The 13557-nt window shown below is 44.3% G+C and overlaps 1 protein-coding gene across 3 annotated transcripts in view; it reads left to right on the top strand.

The window, feature by feature from the left end:
• Positions 1-13557, top strand: part of PRMT8 (protein arginine methyltransferase 8) — a 93311-nt gene that overhangs the window by 68020 nt on the left and 11734 nt on the right. For 2 of the 3 annotated variants that reach the window (XM_049102800.1, XM_049102801.1), the window contains exons 5-7: positions 655-797; positions 1424-1511; positions 9176-9291. In XM_049102800.1, coding sequence (XP_048958757.1) covers positions 655-797; positions 1424-1511; positions 9176-9291 — 347 coding nt within the window. The remainder of the gene's footprint in view (positions 1-654; positions 798-1423; positions 1512-9175; positions 9292-13557) is intronic. The other variant, XM_049102802.1, reaches the window with a different exon arrangement.

The raw sequence follows: 13557 nt of genomic DNA, 5'->3' as shown, positions 1-13557 counted from the left end.
ACCCATTAAGTACTACTTTCCCTGGTTCTGTGGGGAATTGGAGTTCAGTAGATCAAGTAACTTGTGCAAAGTCATATAGTTAACAATGAGAAGATCAGGACTTAAACCCCTGACTACCAAGCCCATGCTCTTATCAAGACACCAAATTACCTTCCTTATGGACCTACTGGGGAATGAGCCCTGGATGTGAACAAATGCAAGAACAAGAGGCATCCTTGCTCTTTGGATCTGAGCCATCACGGTGGCCTAAAATGGGTTGGGGACCATGATCAGAGTGTTAGAGTCATAGCATATCAGAGCAGGTCTCTACTTCAAAACCCATCATTCAATCCCTTTAAGCATCAGTTCTAAATGAGAATAATAATAATGTACTTACTTCATGGAATTGCTGGGAAGATCACATGATATGGTGCATATCACAGGCTTGGCACAGGGCCAGGACATAGTCACTGCCCAGTACATTTTAGGGAGAAAACATGCAAGTAGCTCACAGTTCTCTTTGTATAGTTAGCTTGGTGAAGGGTGAGGTATGTCACATCCTAAAAGCAGAGTCAGAACAGGGCTAAAACCTGTAGGTCTGGCCCTGATGTGGGGTGCTCAAGGTTTCAGGCTAGGGTCCCTGCAAAGTGTGGCCATGGGGTTCTTATTTTCCAGTCATCACCATATTTAAGGGTAAAGTAGAAGAGGTGGAGTTGCCTGTGGAGAAGGTAGACATCATCATCAGCGAGTGGATGGGCTACTGTCTGTTCTATGAGTCAATGCTCAACACGGTGATCTTTGCCAGGGACAAGTGGCTGGTAAGTGTCCTGCATGCTGTCCCATTGTTGGTCTGCTGGCTGTCCTGCTGCTATACCCCTGGCCAACAGTCTAGGAAGAAGATGAAGTTCCAGAGGAGGCTTAGGCTAGAAGGTCACCTCCTCAAGACCCCTCTCCTTAAACTAGATCTGCTTCAGGGGACAGAATGATGGTACCCAAGTCCAACATGTCTCCCACATTACTCTGTAGGTCAAATCTTGGCCTCTTTGGTTATAATCTACACCCATTCTCTGTTGTCAAGACAGAAATCTATTCTGGTCAACAGGTACCTAGGACTTGGTTAGCTGCCAGAGAGCCAAGCATGCTTCTGATCTTGGCTTCTCCAGGCTAAAGGGTCATGACACCTTTTACTTATGCTTACTGAACTTAGTTTTGCCCCAGTACATTTGTTCTATTATCTCCACATAGGTCCCTCAAACTCTCCCTGCTCCCAAGTAAAAGTTGAGCATTACCATCTTAACCCTAACCCTGGCCAAGGTGACAGTCTGCTGAATGAGAAATGCTGGCAAGGGGATGCCTGTCTGGTGACTCTATGTGCAGTTCAAAATGTAATGTCTTTGTCAGGTGAATAGATTACGAGACCCATTTCCCCACAATTCATCAACAGAAACCTGGAGGGCTTATGTTTCCAGACCGGGCAGCTTTGTACGTGGTAGCAATTGAAGACAGACAGTACAAGGACTTCAAAATCCACTGTAAGTCACCTTTTAAGTTTTTGTTGGGCATTTTTTTCTTTTTGTTGGGCATTCTTTTTCTTTTTCATGTTTGTGGTGGGAAGTACTACAGTGGCCCTGAGGTGAGCATCCAGTCTCATGAACACAGCTGCTATGCCTATGGAGGAGTTTACCTGTGACTTATTCTGGATTTTTCTCTCTATGTGCTTTCTTCTGGTCCTCAAAAGTGGGAGGTCTACAGAGAGAAAATAAGCAATGAGGTTGATGTAAGAGACATATCCTGGAGTGAGAGAATGAATGCAATGTGAATGAAAAATGACTGAAGCAGCAGAAGCTAATTTTTGTAGAGAACATCAGGCCAGGGGGCTGGGAGCCTGTGGAGGTTCAGTTATCCCAAAAGTCCACAACAGGTGTCAGAAATGGCAGATCGCTAGCCAGGTTGACCATTCTGAATCCCGCTACTTCATGCTACTTGATTTTATCAAAATAATAGTAACTCTTCTTCATGTTAAGTAAAATATATATTCTTTTTTGAGGTTATTTTGGAGGAATGGATGGCAGTGGGGGTGAGGAGACTTTGCACATGCATATATGTGCACACATGTACATGCATGTGTTTGTGTGTGTGTGTGTGTGTGTCAGGGACTCATATCCGAACCTAGATTCATACTGTTCAATCAGATGAAAACTTGTTCTTTTAGGGGAAAAAAATAGCCAAACAAACAAACAAACACCATCTTCAATGTTTTATCTGGTCTGAAAAGGATGCTTTGTTCTTTTTAATTTAGAGAGCAGCATTTCTCAGTGACACAAACTAGGTCCTCAAGCTTATTCCAAATGCATTTTTGTCACTTAGAAACATCCATGTCTCCTCAACCAGAACTAAACACTACAAAGGAGCAAAGAACCCCTCATACAGGCAAGCACATACACAATCCAACCCAAAGTATGATGCAGAAACTCCACATGATGCAAAGGGGTCAGCAGATTTGGGGTTCCTGCCCCTGCAGTAGTCAAACCTTCCTTGGCAAGATCACTGTGGAGGGATTCACAGACTGAGGATGATCAGTGACTTCTGCCCTGAGAGGCTGAGACTCAGTAGGTTGACAAATTGTTGCTCCATCAATTCACACAACTGCCATCTAATTATTGCTAGTGCAACCTCAGCTGGACTGCACTATGGAATGTATACATTTGTTTGTGTGTTCATTCCCTTCTGGAAATACAACATCAAAGCACAAAGTTCAGAGTCAGATTCAGAACACAGAAACGGGACAGTTATGCCACTAGTCAATCTGGTGTCATTTCTAAAATTCGTTAAGCAATGAGAGGGAGGGTGGCCTCCATTAAATGATCATGTGCCAGCCCTGGGTTCAAACCCTACCTGGATGACTGGAAGCAAATTACCTAACCTCTTTGGCCTCAGAGACAGTATCATCAATCCCTGTGAGGATTAGGTGAGATGAGGTATATCAAAGGATGTGACGGCTCTTGGTGGTACATGGCACCAGACTGATCTATGCTCTGAACATGTGACTAAGCCCTTTCTGTTTGTAGTTCTGGCAAGTGAGCCTGACTGCCAAGCTTGTTGGCCTCCAGTGGCTCAGAATCTAGGACAGATGTGCTCTCACCATAGATTGCAGAAACAACTCAACAGTGAACATTGATCAAATGCATGTATAAATAGGACATATTTTTCCCTGGAGCTACATTATAATGCTGCTTTTGGAGTTCTTGCTGTGTAACTATACCAAATAGTGTTTTTGAGGAGAACCTTCAGGTGCGTTCTTCATTCTTATGCGTAAATATTTATTGAGCCCTGACCCTGGGCACAGCTCTTTAAGGAACTTCCTCATGGTTTAAAAGCAAACATACCTTACCCTCCTCCTTTTTCTGGACTGTGTTTGGGAACCTGTGGCATATACGTTGTAGTGAGCCAGCTGGAGCTGGAGAGGACTTGCACAGACCCTGGGAAGTGCTAGAGGGAAGATCCTAGAGGATCTCCAGGACTGGAGATCATGTGATTTAATCTCATGTTGCCCACTGCAATTTTCATAGCTTCTGGGAAAGAAAAACAAATTTAAATCAGCCTCCTTTTTTCCTGTGAAATGTTTACTCTGGAGTCGTCTCTCTCTCTCTCTCTCTCTCTCTCCAGTCTTCTATTCAAAAAAAACCCAGACCCAAAAAATAAAAATCAAACATACATGTAAAACTTATTTTAAAAACTGTGAAGTTTTCTATTGAAACATTTTTTAATGATCCGTTTTTGTTTTTAGTAAAGGAAGCAAGCCTTTTAAAATCTGTTTCAAATAAACAGAGATTTTGGTTACTCTGAGTTCTAAATCAAAAGTAAAGCATAAAGGTTGTTGGTTGCTAAGGGAACAATTGTAAGCAAATTTCAGTTGGTTCAAGAACTAGCCAAAAAAGAAAAATCTTAAAGTGGGGCAGAAAACTGAGAAAAGCCCAGACTCTTTCATGAAGTAAATTGTTATAAAACAGCCTCTTTCTGGCCTTCTCCTACCTTCTACCACCCATTCCTCCCTCCCCACCCCTCCCTTCCATCCCTCTCCTTTTTTCTTTACGTTCTCAACCACATGCAACATGAAAACACAAGAATGAGTGAAACACAGAAGTTGCCCTCATTTTGCTCACCAACTAGGAGAGAACACAGAAAAAAGAGAGGCAAATGATTGGCATGTACTAGGCCCATTATATCTTGTTGAGTGAATGAATGAATGAATGAATGAATAAACAAATGAAGGAGTAAAAATAAGCAGTAGAAGAACGCGCAAGGTGTAGTATTTTACCTCGAGAGAGGAACAATCATTTTCAAAAATTTCTACTATAGAAGAGATTTATAGAATCTTAAAACTAGAAGGAAATGTGGTAGATATTCTATTTGATTTCTTATCCAATACATGAATCTCCAACCTGCTAAGAGTCAGAGGTATGGGCACCAGCTTCCTGGCACAGGAGAAGATGAAAAGGAAGGCTTCCTATGGAGTCAGTGGTGCTTGCAGCCTGAGGGAGGGTGGAAACCCCTTGGAGGGCTCAGTTCCTCTCCATTCGGTTCTTTTCCACCTTCACACCAAACATCCAGAGTTCTATTCTCTGGCTCTCTCCTATCTTATTTTATTTTTTACCATTTTATTTATTTATTTGAGAGAAAGCACACAAGACTGGGGAAGTGCGGAGAAGCAGAAAGAGAAGGAGAAGCAGACTCCCCACTGAGCAGGGATCCTGACATGGGGCTTAATCTCAGGACCCTGAGATCATGACCTGAGCAGATGCTTAACCAACTGAGCCACCCAGGGGGCCCTCTCCTATTTTATACAAAGAGTTGTCTCTGGGCCTGAGAGACTAAAATGTATGAAACTATTGTAAACACCTTCTCTTCTGTCTAGAGGAGAAATGGCAAGTAGCACCTAGTGGCACTTGTTCTATTTTTCCCTCTGAGCCCATTTTGAGGCAATTCCATATGCCCAGTGGAAAAACTGAAACTATGGCCAGGGTAGGGAAGGAGGATATAGCTCCAGCTCTCTCCAATGAAATATAAAGTTGGTTCTCTAGTAATTCATATATTTCTTTTCCTGCAACTGCTTTTAGGATTTTCTCTTTATTTTGATATTCATCAGGTTGATTCTCATGTGTTTACATGTGTTTTCCTTTGTATATATTCCCACTTGGGATTCTACAGTATTCTTGGATCTATGGATTAATGATTTCATTAATACAGGAAAATTTCCAGCCATTATCTCTACAAATATTTTTTCCTGACTGATTCTCTTTCTCTTCTTCTTTGGGGTCTCCGATTACACATACATTAGATACTGTTTGATATTATCCCATGGATCTCAAATGCTGTATTTTTCTCTCTTTGTATTTAAGTTTGCATAATTTTTATTGACCTATTTTGAAGTTTATTCATTATTTCTTCTGATGTATACATTCTGTTAATAAGCACATTGAAAGAATTCTTAATCCCTGATATTGTGATTTTCATTTCTAGCATTTCCATTGGCTCATTTTTATAGTTTCCATTTCAGCAGTGAAATTCTCCATCTGTTCGTGCATGTTTTTCTGTTGGATTCTTTAACTTATTTATTACAGGTAATTTAAAGTCGCTGTTGGATAATTCCAACATCTGGGCTACCTCTAAGTCTGATTCTATTGACTATATTTTCTTCTGATGATGGGTCATATTTTTTTTCCTTTTTCATTAAACTTGTAATTTTTTCTTAATGCTGGGCAATGTCAATAAAAGAACAGTAGAGACAGATGCACTATATTTATGCCCAGAAAAGAGGATGCCTTTTCCTCTGCCAGGCTGTTAAAGTGGGGATTTGAGTTGATCTAGTCTGTCATAATGATAGGTTGGGGTTTGGCTGTTGCTTTAGTTACATTCATCATGCCAAAGTGCAGTCCTTTTTTTAGGATTTTCTTTTTTCGTTTTTTGGGGACAAGAGTTTGTTTTTTAGTCTGTAAACAAAAGTTCACAGGTCCTTCTGATGCTATTGTTTAAATTTAAATAAGAAAATTAATGACAATATTTCCTGGTAGCCAATGGCCCTCACCCACATACACTCAGTCAATAAACAAGACAGAGTTGCAATGAAACATTAATCTGTTTGATTAGTGTTGTCTCCCATCCCTGCTCCACTTATGTTAAAGGAGCTAGTGGGAAATAAATGGTTAGCAGAAAGAAGAGGAAACAAATTAATGTCCTGGGAGAATTTTCTCCTGAATAACTGAAGCCAGGGTAGTCTAGCTAGGGAGAAAAACATGAATTAACCTCTGAAAAGGTAACTAAAATACTGGACATTGCAAAGCAGTATAGACCATTAAATATTTGGGAATGAATTTCAATTACAATGCATTATCTGTGTGCTTGTATTGTGCTAAATGCTGGGTTATAGGTGCTGAGGATACAGAAGTAGTCCCATGGTTGAGAGGAGTTAGAAAAGGTTTCACAAAAGCATGAGATATTAAGCTCACCATTTCTTGATTGTAAGGGACTTCTTTTTTGAGAGAGAGAGAGAGAGAGAGAGAATGAGAAAGAGAACGTGTGCACATGGTGGGGGGAGGGGCAGCGAGAGAGAGAGAGAGAGAGAGAGAGAGAATCTCAAGCAGACTCCCCACTAAGTACAGAACTGGATCCCATGACCCTAAGATCATGACCAAAAGTCCAGTGCTTAACTGACGGAGCCACCCAGGTGTCCCTGTAAGGGGCTTTAAAGATCATCTAGCACAAAGCTTTTCACCCTCTGGTTGGAATTACCTATAAATATCTTTTTAAAGATTTATTTATTTGAGAGAGAGTGTGGATGCACATGCATGTGCAAGGGGGAGGGGCAGAGGGAGAGGGAGAGAGATAATCCCAAGTGGACTCTCCACTGAGTGCGGAGCCTGATGTGGGGCTGATCTCATGACCCTGAGGTCATGACCTGAGCGGAAATCAAGAGTCAGACTCTTAACCAACTGAGTCACCCAGGCGCCCCTACCTACAAAGATTTGTAAAATTCCAGCTTCCTGGATCCCAAATCTGTAGATTCTGATTCAGTAAGTCTGGTTCAGGCCCAAGAATTTATATTTTAAAAGTGTCCCAGTTGATTCTGGAGCACAGAACCACTGAACCAAACTCACTTTACAAGCAAGCCCAGAGAAGAGGATGGATCTATCACTGGTTGTACAGCTTAGACGGTGGCAAAGCCAAAGCTCAAACCACATAATGATAACAATCACTATGTATCAGCTGCTCTATGTGTCAAGCATCCCCTCCTGCACTTTACATTATATTATCACATTTAACCCTCAGGACAACACAATAGAGTAGCTGTGGTTATCATCATCTCTATTTTAAAGAAGAGACCAATTCTTTGAGAGCTGAATTTTTGCTAAGATTACACAACAAATAAATGACAGAGCCCAGAGTTGAAATCCAAAGCCGAGACCTTTAACCATCACACACATAGACTCCCTCGGGTATTTGCCTGACACTTGCCCTGAACCTCAACTGAAGACAGGGCTGAGAGAAGGAAGGAGCAGGAACATGGTAGCAGATGTCTTAAGGAAAGATTTTAAATGAAGGCAACATGTTTAGTGTATATATTTTATCTGGGGAGAGGACTGATAGCTATTTCCAGACTGTAGAAGGGGATCTCCTCTGAAGCACATCCCATTGCCAACCGAGCAGCTTCCTTCTCAATCATAGGTTTCAACTGGGAATTTGGCACCAACCTCATGTGATTTAATGGTATATGACTGGCATCTTATCCTCAAGCCAGAATTTCACGAGTGCTCACCCTCTGGGAAATAATTATTTTCTCTGCCTCTTCTCCCTGAGGAAGATCTTTGTGTGCCTTAGAAAGGAGTCAAAGAAGCACAGCTTTCACGGACTGTTCCCACCTCCCCCCTCACACACCCCCTCTCCTAAACATATAGAAACATAGTTCCCAAAGGTACCATTTGTTTGATGCACATTTTAAAAGGAAATTTAATCCCATAAGATTTTAGAGAAAAGCATCCCTCCTTGGATGCATTTCTAGACTCCTCTGAATAAGTAGACAAATGAGATTCAGCTGCTCGGTAACTAAAGCCTCTGCTTAGGCCACCTCTGCAGTACAGGGAGAGGAAAATGCATTCTCAGTTGCTCTCACAACTGAGTCTGTGTACCTGAAGGGTTAGGGGACAAGCTGGAGTGAGCCCTAGCTCCATCATCTCCTTGATATGTGATCTTGACCCAGATACTGTGTAAGGGCCAGATACCAACTTCTCCCAGCCTGTTTCCTTGGCTGTCAGTAGAAGTATCCCCTGGAGGTTGCTGCATAGATTAAATGAAGAGTCTGGCCTGAGCTTGGTGGTCAATCAACGGTAGCAATGAGTGCCACTATTTAAGGATGGTTTTGGGCCATCAGATGTGCATTCATTTACTCACCAACCCTGCACCCTACATCCTTCTCCCTCTCAAAGCATCTTATGAGCAGCCACCAGGGGCCAACGAACACCACTGAGATGGCTGGGTAACCTATATTTCTTATAGGATAGATTCTTAGTGAGTGCATCATGGCATATGAGAAAGGCAAAGGCTTTCACAGACACACCCTCCCCCCCTTGTTTTGCAGTTGAGAAAATGGAGGTTCAGAGCGTTTAGGGAATTAACACAAGGGCCTGGCCAGTAAGGATGGTACTGGGATTCAAATTAGTCTATTTCACTTTAAGAGCCCATGTTTCTCTCTGCTTTGCTAAAGGTTCAGTGGGTGGGGACAGGAGAAGGAGAGAGATAAGTCTTCTGAGTGCAGAATGGCTTGAGCAAAGGCATCAAGATACAAATGAGGATGGCAGATAGGGATTTGTAGGAGGCTCTCCTGGCTCAGAGAGAGGGGCAGGAAAGTAGACACAGGAAGAGTCAGGCAATTTGGATTCTAGTCTTGACCTTGTGGCATTCTACCTGTGTGACCTTAGAGAAGTTTCTCAGCCTCTCTGAACTTTTGTTTTCCTAACCATCAAAGAGATCTGTACATCCTGCAGAGGTTTCCACCCAGATGAGCAATTCTTCTATTCTGATTGCAGGAGAACATGGGTTGCCCTTCACCCTCTTGGGCATGCTGTGCTCTAGCACTTAGAAGGGCTGGGAAGACTTTCGGGGGTCCTGCTGCTGGCCCTCATGTCTCACTCTGTTTTCACAGGGTGGGAGAATGTCTATGGCTTTGATATGACCTGTATCCGGGATGTTGCCATGAAGGAGCCACTGGTGGACATCGTGGATCCAAAGCAAGTGGTGACCAATGCCTGTTTAATAAAGGTCTGCAGACTCATTCTGCTTGGGCCCAAGCATGCTGGCAACCCAGCTGTGCCACCCTGGAAAGCTGTGGGCCTGAAGTAAAGGCAATACTCAGCACCTGCACAGCCCTGGCCTGGTGAAGCAAGGCCACCTTGGCCAGAGCCTCTGGCACCCCAAAGTTACTGCCAGTCAGAAGAAGATGCTCACACTAAGCAGAGCCACAGAAAGAGCCACTGGACTCCATGGTGGCACAGCTGAAGGGAGGGAATCGTTTCACATCCCTTGGTGGTGCAAGGGGAAGAGTCTGTGGGAGGGGGGCATCAGAGGAAAGGCAGGAGGGTATGCTCAGGTTTGGGGAAGCTTCTCCATTCAGAGGTGGATGGCCCTCTTAGGGAAGCAATCCCGTACCTCAATCTGCTGTGTAACCGGCATTATACTCCTACTTCTAAGCACACATCTGACTCGGCCAGACAGAGCTACCCAACCCCGTTCTTGAGTGGTCTTGTTTGTACATGTTTTAACAGCTTTTCTGACAAGGCTTTCTTCAGTGCAAATTAAGAACAGCTGGTCAGCATCCTCAGCACACCAATGCTTAGTGCATTCTTATTAAATATTCAAACATATCAAATTTGATAGAGTGAAAACAAAAGCTTCCCTTGACCTCCCCTCCCTTTCAACCCTATGCTCTTCCTGGAGGTAATGCTGTTCACACATTGGATTGATCTTTCCAGCCCTTTCCTAAGAACTTGCATTTGTATATGCCAATACATTATGTTGAACCATATAAACTACTGATTTTTTTTTATTTTTATTTATTTATTTTTTGATTTTTTTTTGATTTTTTTTTTAAATCTAAGAAGACATCCTTTCATATGGTTAAAGCTAACTTTTTAATTTAAAAATCTGGTTTCATTCTGTAAGTATTCATTGGCCGACCCAGCCTTCATCTTGCTAAAACATACTTGCCCGCTCTGGTCCTGTACATGTCACTTCTTTTCAGAGAGTATTGGGCTGGAGACCTGCAACATTTTCAATGGATAAAGGGGAAGATTGTAGGGTCACAGGGATGAGGAGAGGTTTCTGAAGTTCTGATGTAAATCGCTGCTTTGCCCAGGTCACAACTGTCCTTTGTCCCTGGGCACAGTCTTCCTAAGAACCACAGCTCTTGATCCACAGTGTCACTGCAGTATTTAGAAGGGAACCCTGAGGCCAAAAAAACTAGGAGAGCCTCACACAGATGAATCTCATCAGATGCTGCCTCCCTCTTATACCATCCTGCCCAAGAGGTGTGGCTGGGAGTAGAAGTCTTGAGCTCTGAGCTTGACAGGGTTCTCACTACGTCTTAACTCAGCCCATTCCAAGTCCAGGCAGGATTGGTTGCAAGCAAACTTGTCCTTTTCGGGTTTTTTTTCCTACGGGCCCCTCTGTCCCTGAAGTCTTTCCCTCTCCCTGTCCCAAACAAGAAGCAGGAAAGTACACCCCCAAACTGGTGCAACTGAATTTGCCCGAATGACATGTAGCAGCTATGTGTAACAATTAGGTACCTGCATGTCATGACGTCAGCTTGAAGATACAACTCCTTCAATGTGTTTTGACCCCAGGTGGCTTTCTACCTTTGGTGGGTAAGTGTGGCCACTGTGCTTCTGTAGGTCTACTGTAGGTCACATGATGGACTGGCCTGCTTCTCCTGCCCACCCCATACCCCTACCACCAAGGCCACTCTGGCCTCCTGCCTTCTTCCCTCCATTCCCAGCAAGGGTCTTTACACCTGAGTGCAGCTAGGAGCAAAGCAACCAAACTCAGGGAAGGGGATGCAGAAGGGCATGCATTATACACACTCCCATAAACTCCTCGGGGCTTATGAGTATGTGTCAGGACCAGAGCTCTTTGCTATAGCCCTGTACCCTCCTTGTGCCCACAACCTTTCTTGATGTCTTCCCTGACAAGGGTAAGGGCTGTCTGTGTGTGCCTCTGCAACTGGGAGAGCTCCTCCATTAGCTTGCTTGGGAATGTGCTAAGCAACATTTTGCCAAGCCTGTTGGGAAAACACTTGCCCTTCTTCACACACTTAATTGCTACTTTTATCGCTATTAATGTTGCAGAGTGTGACACTTTATTATAATTAAGACTTTGTTTTGACCAGACTTTTGCTCTGAGATGTGCATTCCTAACGTTATTTAGTGGTGGAGATAACAGCGGTCAGGGGCTCTTCTGAGCACTTGATGCCTCCAGAGCCCTCTGCTTCATGGGGGTTTCCTGAGGCTGAGTCAGGGGGACCCCCTGCAGTGTCAGAGATTCTGCTACAGCAGGAAATCAGAAACCTTCCAGCACAGGACTCTGGGCTCTAGGAAGCCAGAGTAATGGGTTTGGCTCTGTAGGCTTTGGGTCTGACGGGGGGTTGGACCTGAACCCAGAGGGCCCCTGTGTCTCCAAAGCTCAGCCACAGCTGGCCACTTTTGCAAGATGGCCTGGCCACGATCCCAAAAGACCAACTGCTTCCATTGTCACTATTTTATTTTATCTTAGTGAGCTCCACGCCCAATGTGGGACTCAAACTCACAACCCAGAGATCAAGAGTCCCATGTTCCACCCCCTGAGCCAGCCAGGTGCCCCATCACTGTCACCATTTTAATGTATAGCTTCATTACTTCTGTCTTGAAGCCCCTTTTGTTCCTTCAGATACCCCATTAAGATGCAAATGTCTGTAGCACGGGAGTTGATAGCTGACAGTGGTTGATGCACATCTGAGAGAAGGACCCTATGGAGGTAGAGTTCCTGATCGACAGGGATGGTGTGGTGTGTGTGTGTGTGTGTGTGTATGCCCCCTGAAAGTCATGAAGAAATGAGGGGGGTGACCAGAGAAAGGAGCCAGGTCTAGCTGTGTCCCGGAGCCGACTTCCCAGGGCTCACTGTCTGTGCTCAGGCCGAGAGGACTGCTATCTTTAAGTAAGTGATACAGAGTCATGGAAGATTTTGGATTCAGAGGACAGTACAGTCTGAATGGATCTGAGGGATTAATGGGTTGGTTTGGAGAAGAGCCCTGGGGATGTGAGAAGGGAGGCCCATAAAGGAAGACTGAGGGCTGTCAGGTGCTGTGTTTCACAGCAAGGGTACACAGAACCATAACGGGCAACAGTCTGATGGTGGGGGCCAACCTGCTGAGGTGAGCCAAAAGTACAATGGAAAGACCAGGCTAGGCTGGAGGCAGAGGGACTGAGAGAAAAAGATAACACGTACCTCGAAAAGAGCCTGGAGCCTGGCCCTGGCAAAAAAGGAGGTGGTAGTCAGTGAGTGTATAGACACCGTGAGCCTGGTGGATTGTGCTAATGCCATTAACAAAGACACAGTTAACCACATCTTGCTCTGAGCTGTTGAGCTGGAAGGAACCATGGGCAACATGTGGCCGGTGGGATGATGAATGTCATGTAGGCTGACAGGTGCCAGGTTTAAAAAGGAGTCATGGCCCAAACTTAATAGGATGACATATAATGGAGGACCCTACACTCAATTCCCAAGACAAAAGGAAAAAAGAGCATGAACAGAATGCCGTGGAGGGAAGGGGCTTGGCCAACCAAGTACTGTCTGAGCCAGCAGTGTGTTCTTCAAGATTGGAGACTGCTAGAAGTATGTCCCAAACAAGGAGGGTGATGGAGTCAGAAATCATGACTTACGAGAAGTGAATGAAAAACCAGATGGAGTTTACATTAGAGAAGAAAAGGTTTAGGTGGCCCGTGTGAGCTGGAATGGGCATTTGGCTTATTCCATGGGTGGAAGTTTCAGAGACTGGTGTGTACTCTTCCTTACTCGTTTTGAAGAGGGACCTGTCCATTGGAGATGTCAGGAAATGGAATCAGCTTCCTGGCAGGTAGTGAATGCATCATCCATGAAGGTGTCCAAGCAAGCACCAGATGGCCACTTCCCAGGGATGCTACACTGATGGCTTTCTAATCCCATCAAATTCTGCACGCCCAACCCAGGGCTTCCCATTCCATTGATTCTTCTTCCCCATCCTTGGTTCCAGAAGCACAGCAAAAATGGCCTTTGAGGTGACATCACCAAGGGGCTCTCCGTTCCCCTCAATCTGCAATCCCACTCTCTTTCCAACTAATAGGTCAGAACTTCAACTTCCCCCAGAGGGTGTGATGGCTGCACACCACAGACCACAATAGGGCTCTGATCTGACCTGCTTCTTTGACCACACCTCTTCCTTTGTCCACCCCCGTGGAGGCAGGACTTCTCTTTCAAGGCCCTGAATATTTTGATTCTGCTTTTCCTTTATTTATTCTA

Source organism: Canis lupus, chromosome 27 (genome assembly GCF_003254725.2).
Source record: "Canis lupus dingo isolate Sandy chromosome 27, ASM325472v2, whole genome shotgun sequence".
Classification (NCBI taxonomy): Eukaryota; Metazoa; Chordata; class Mammalia; order Carnivora; family Canidae; genus Canis; species Canis lupus.
The sequence above is the reverse complement of the archived record's forward strand: the minus strand, read 5'-3'. Positions and strand labels throughout refer to the sequence as shown.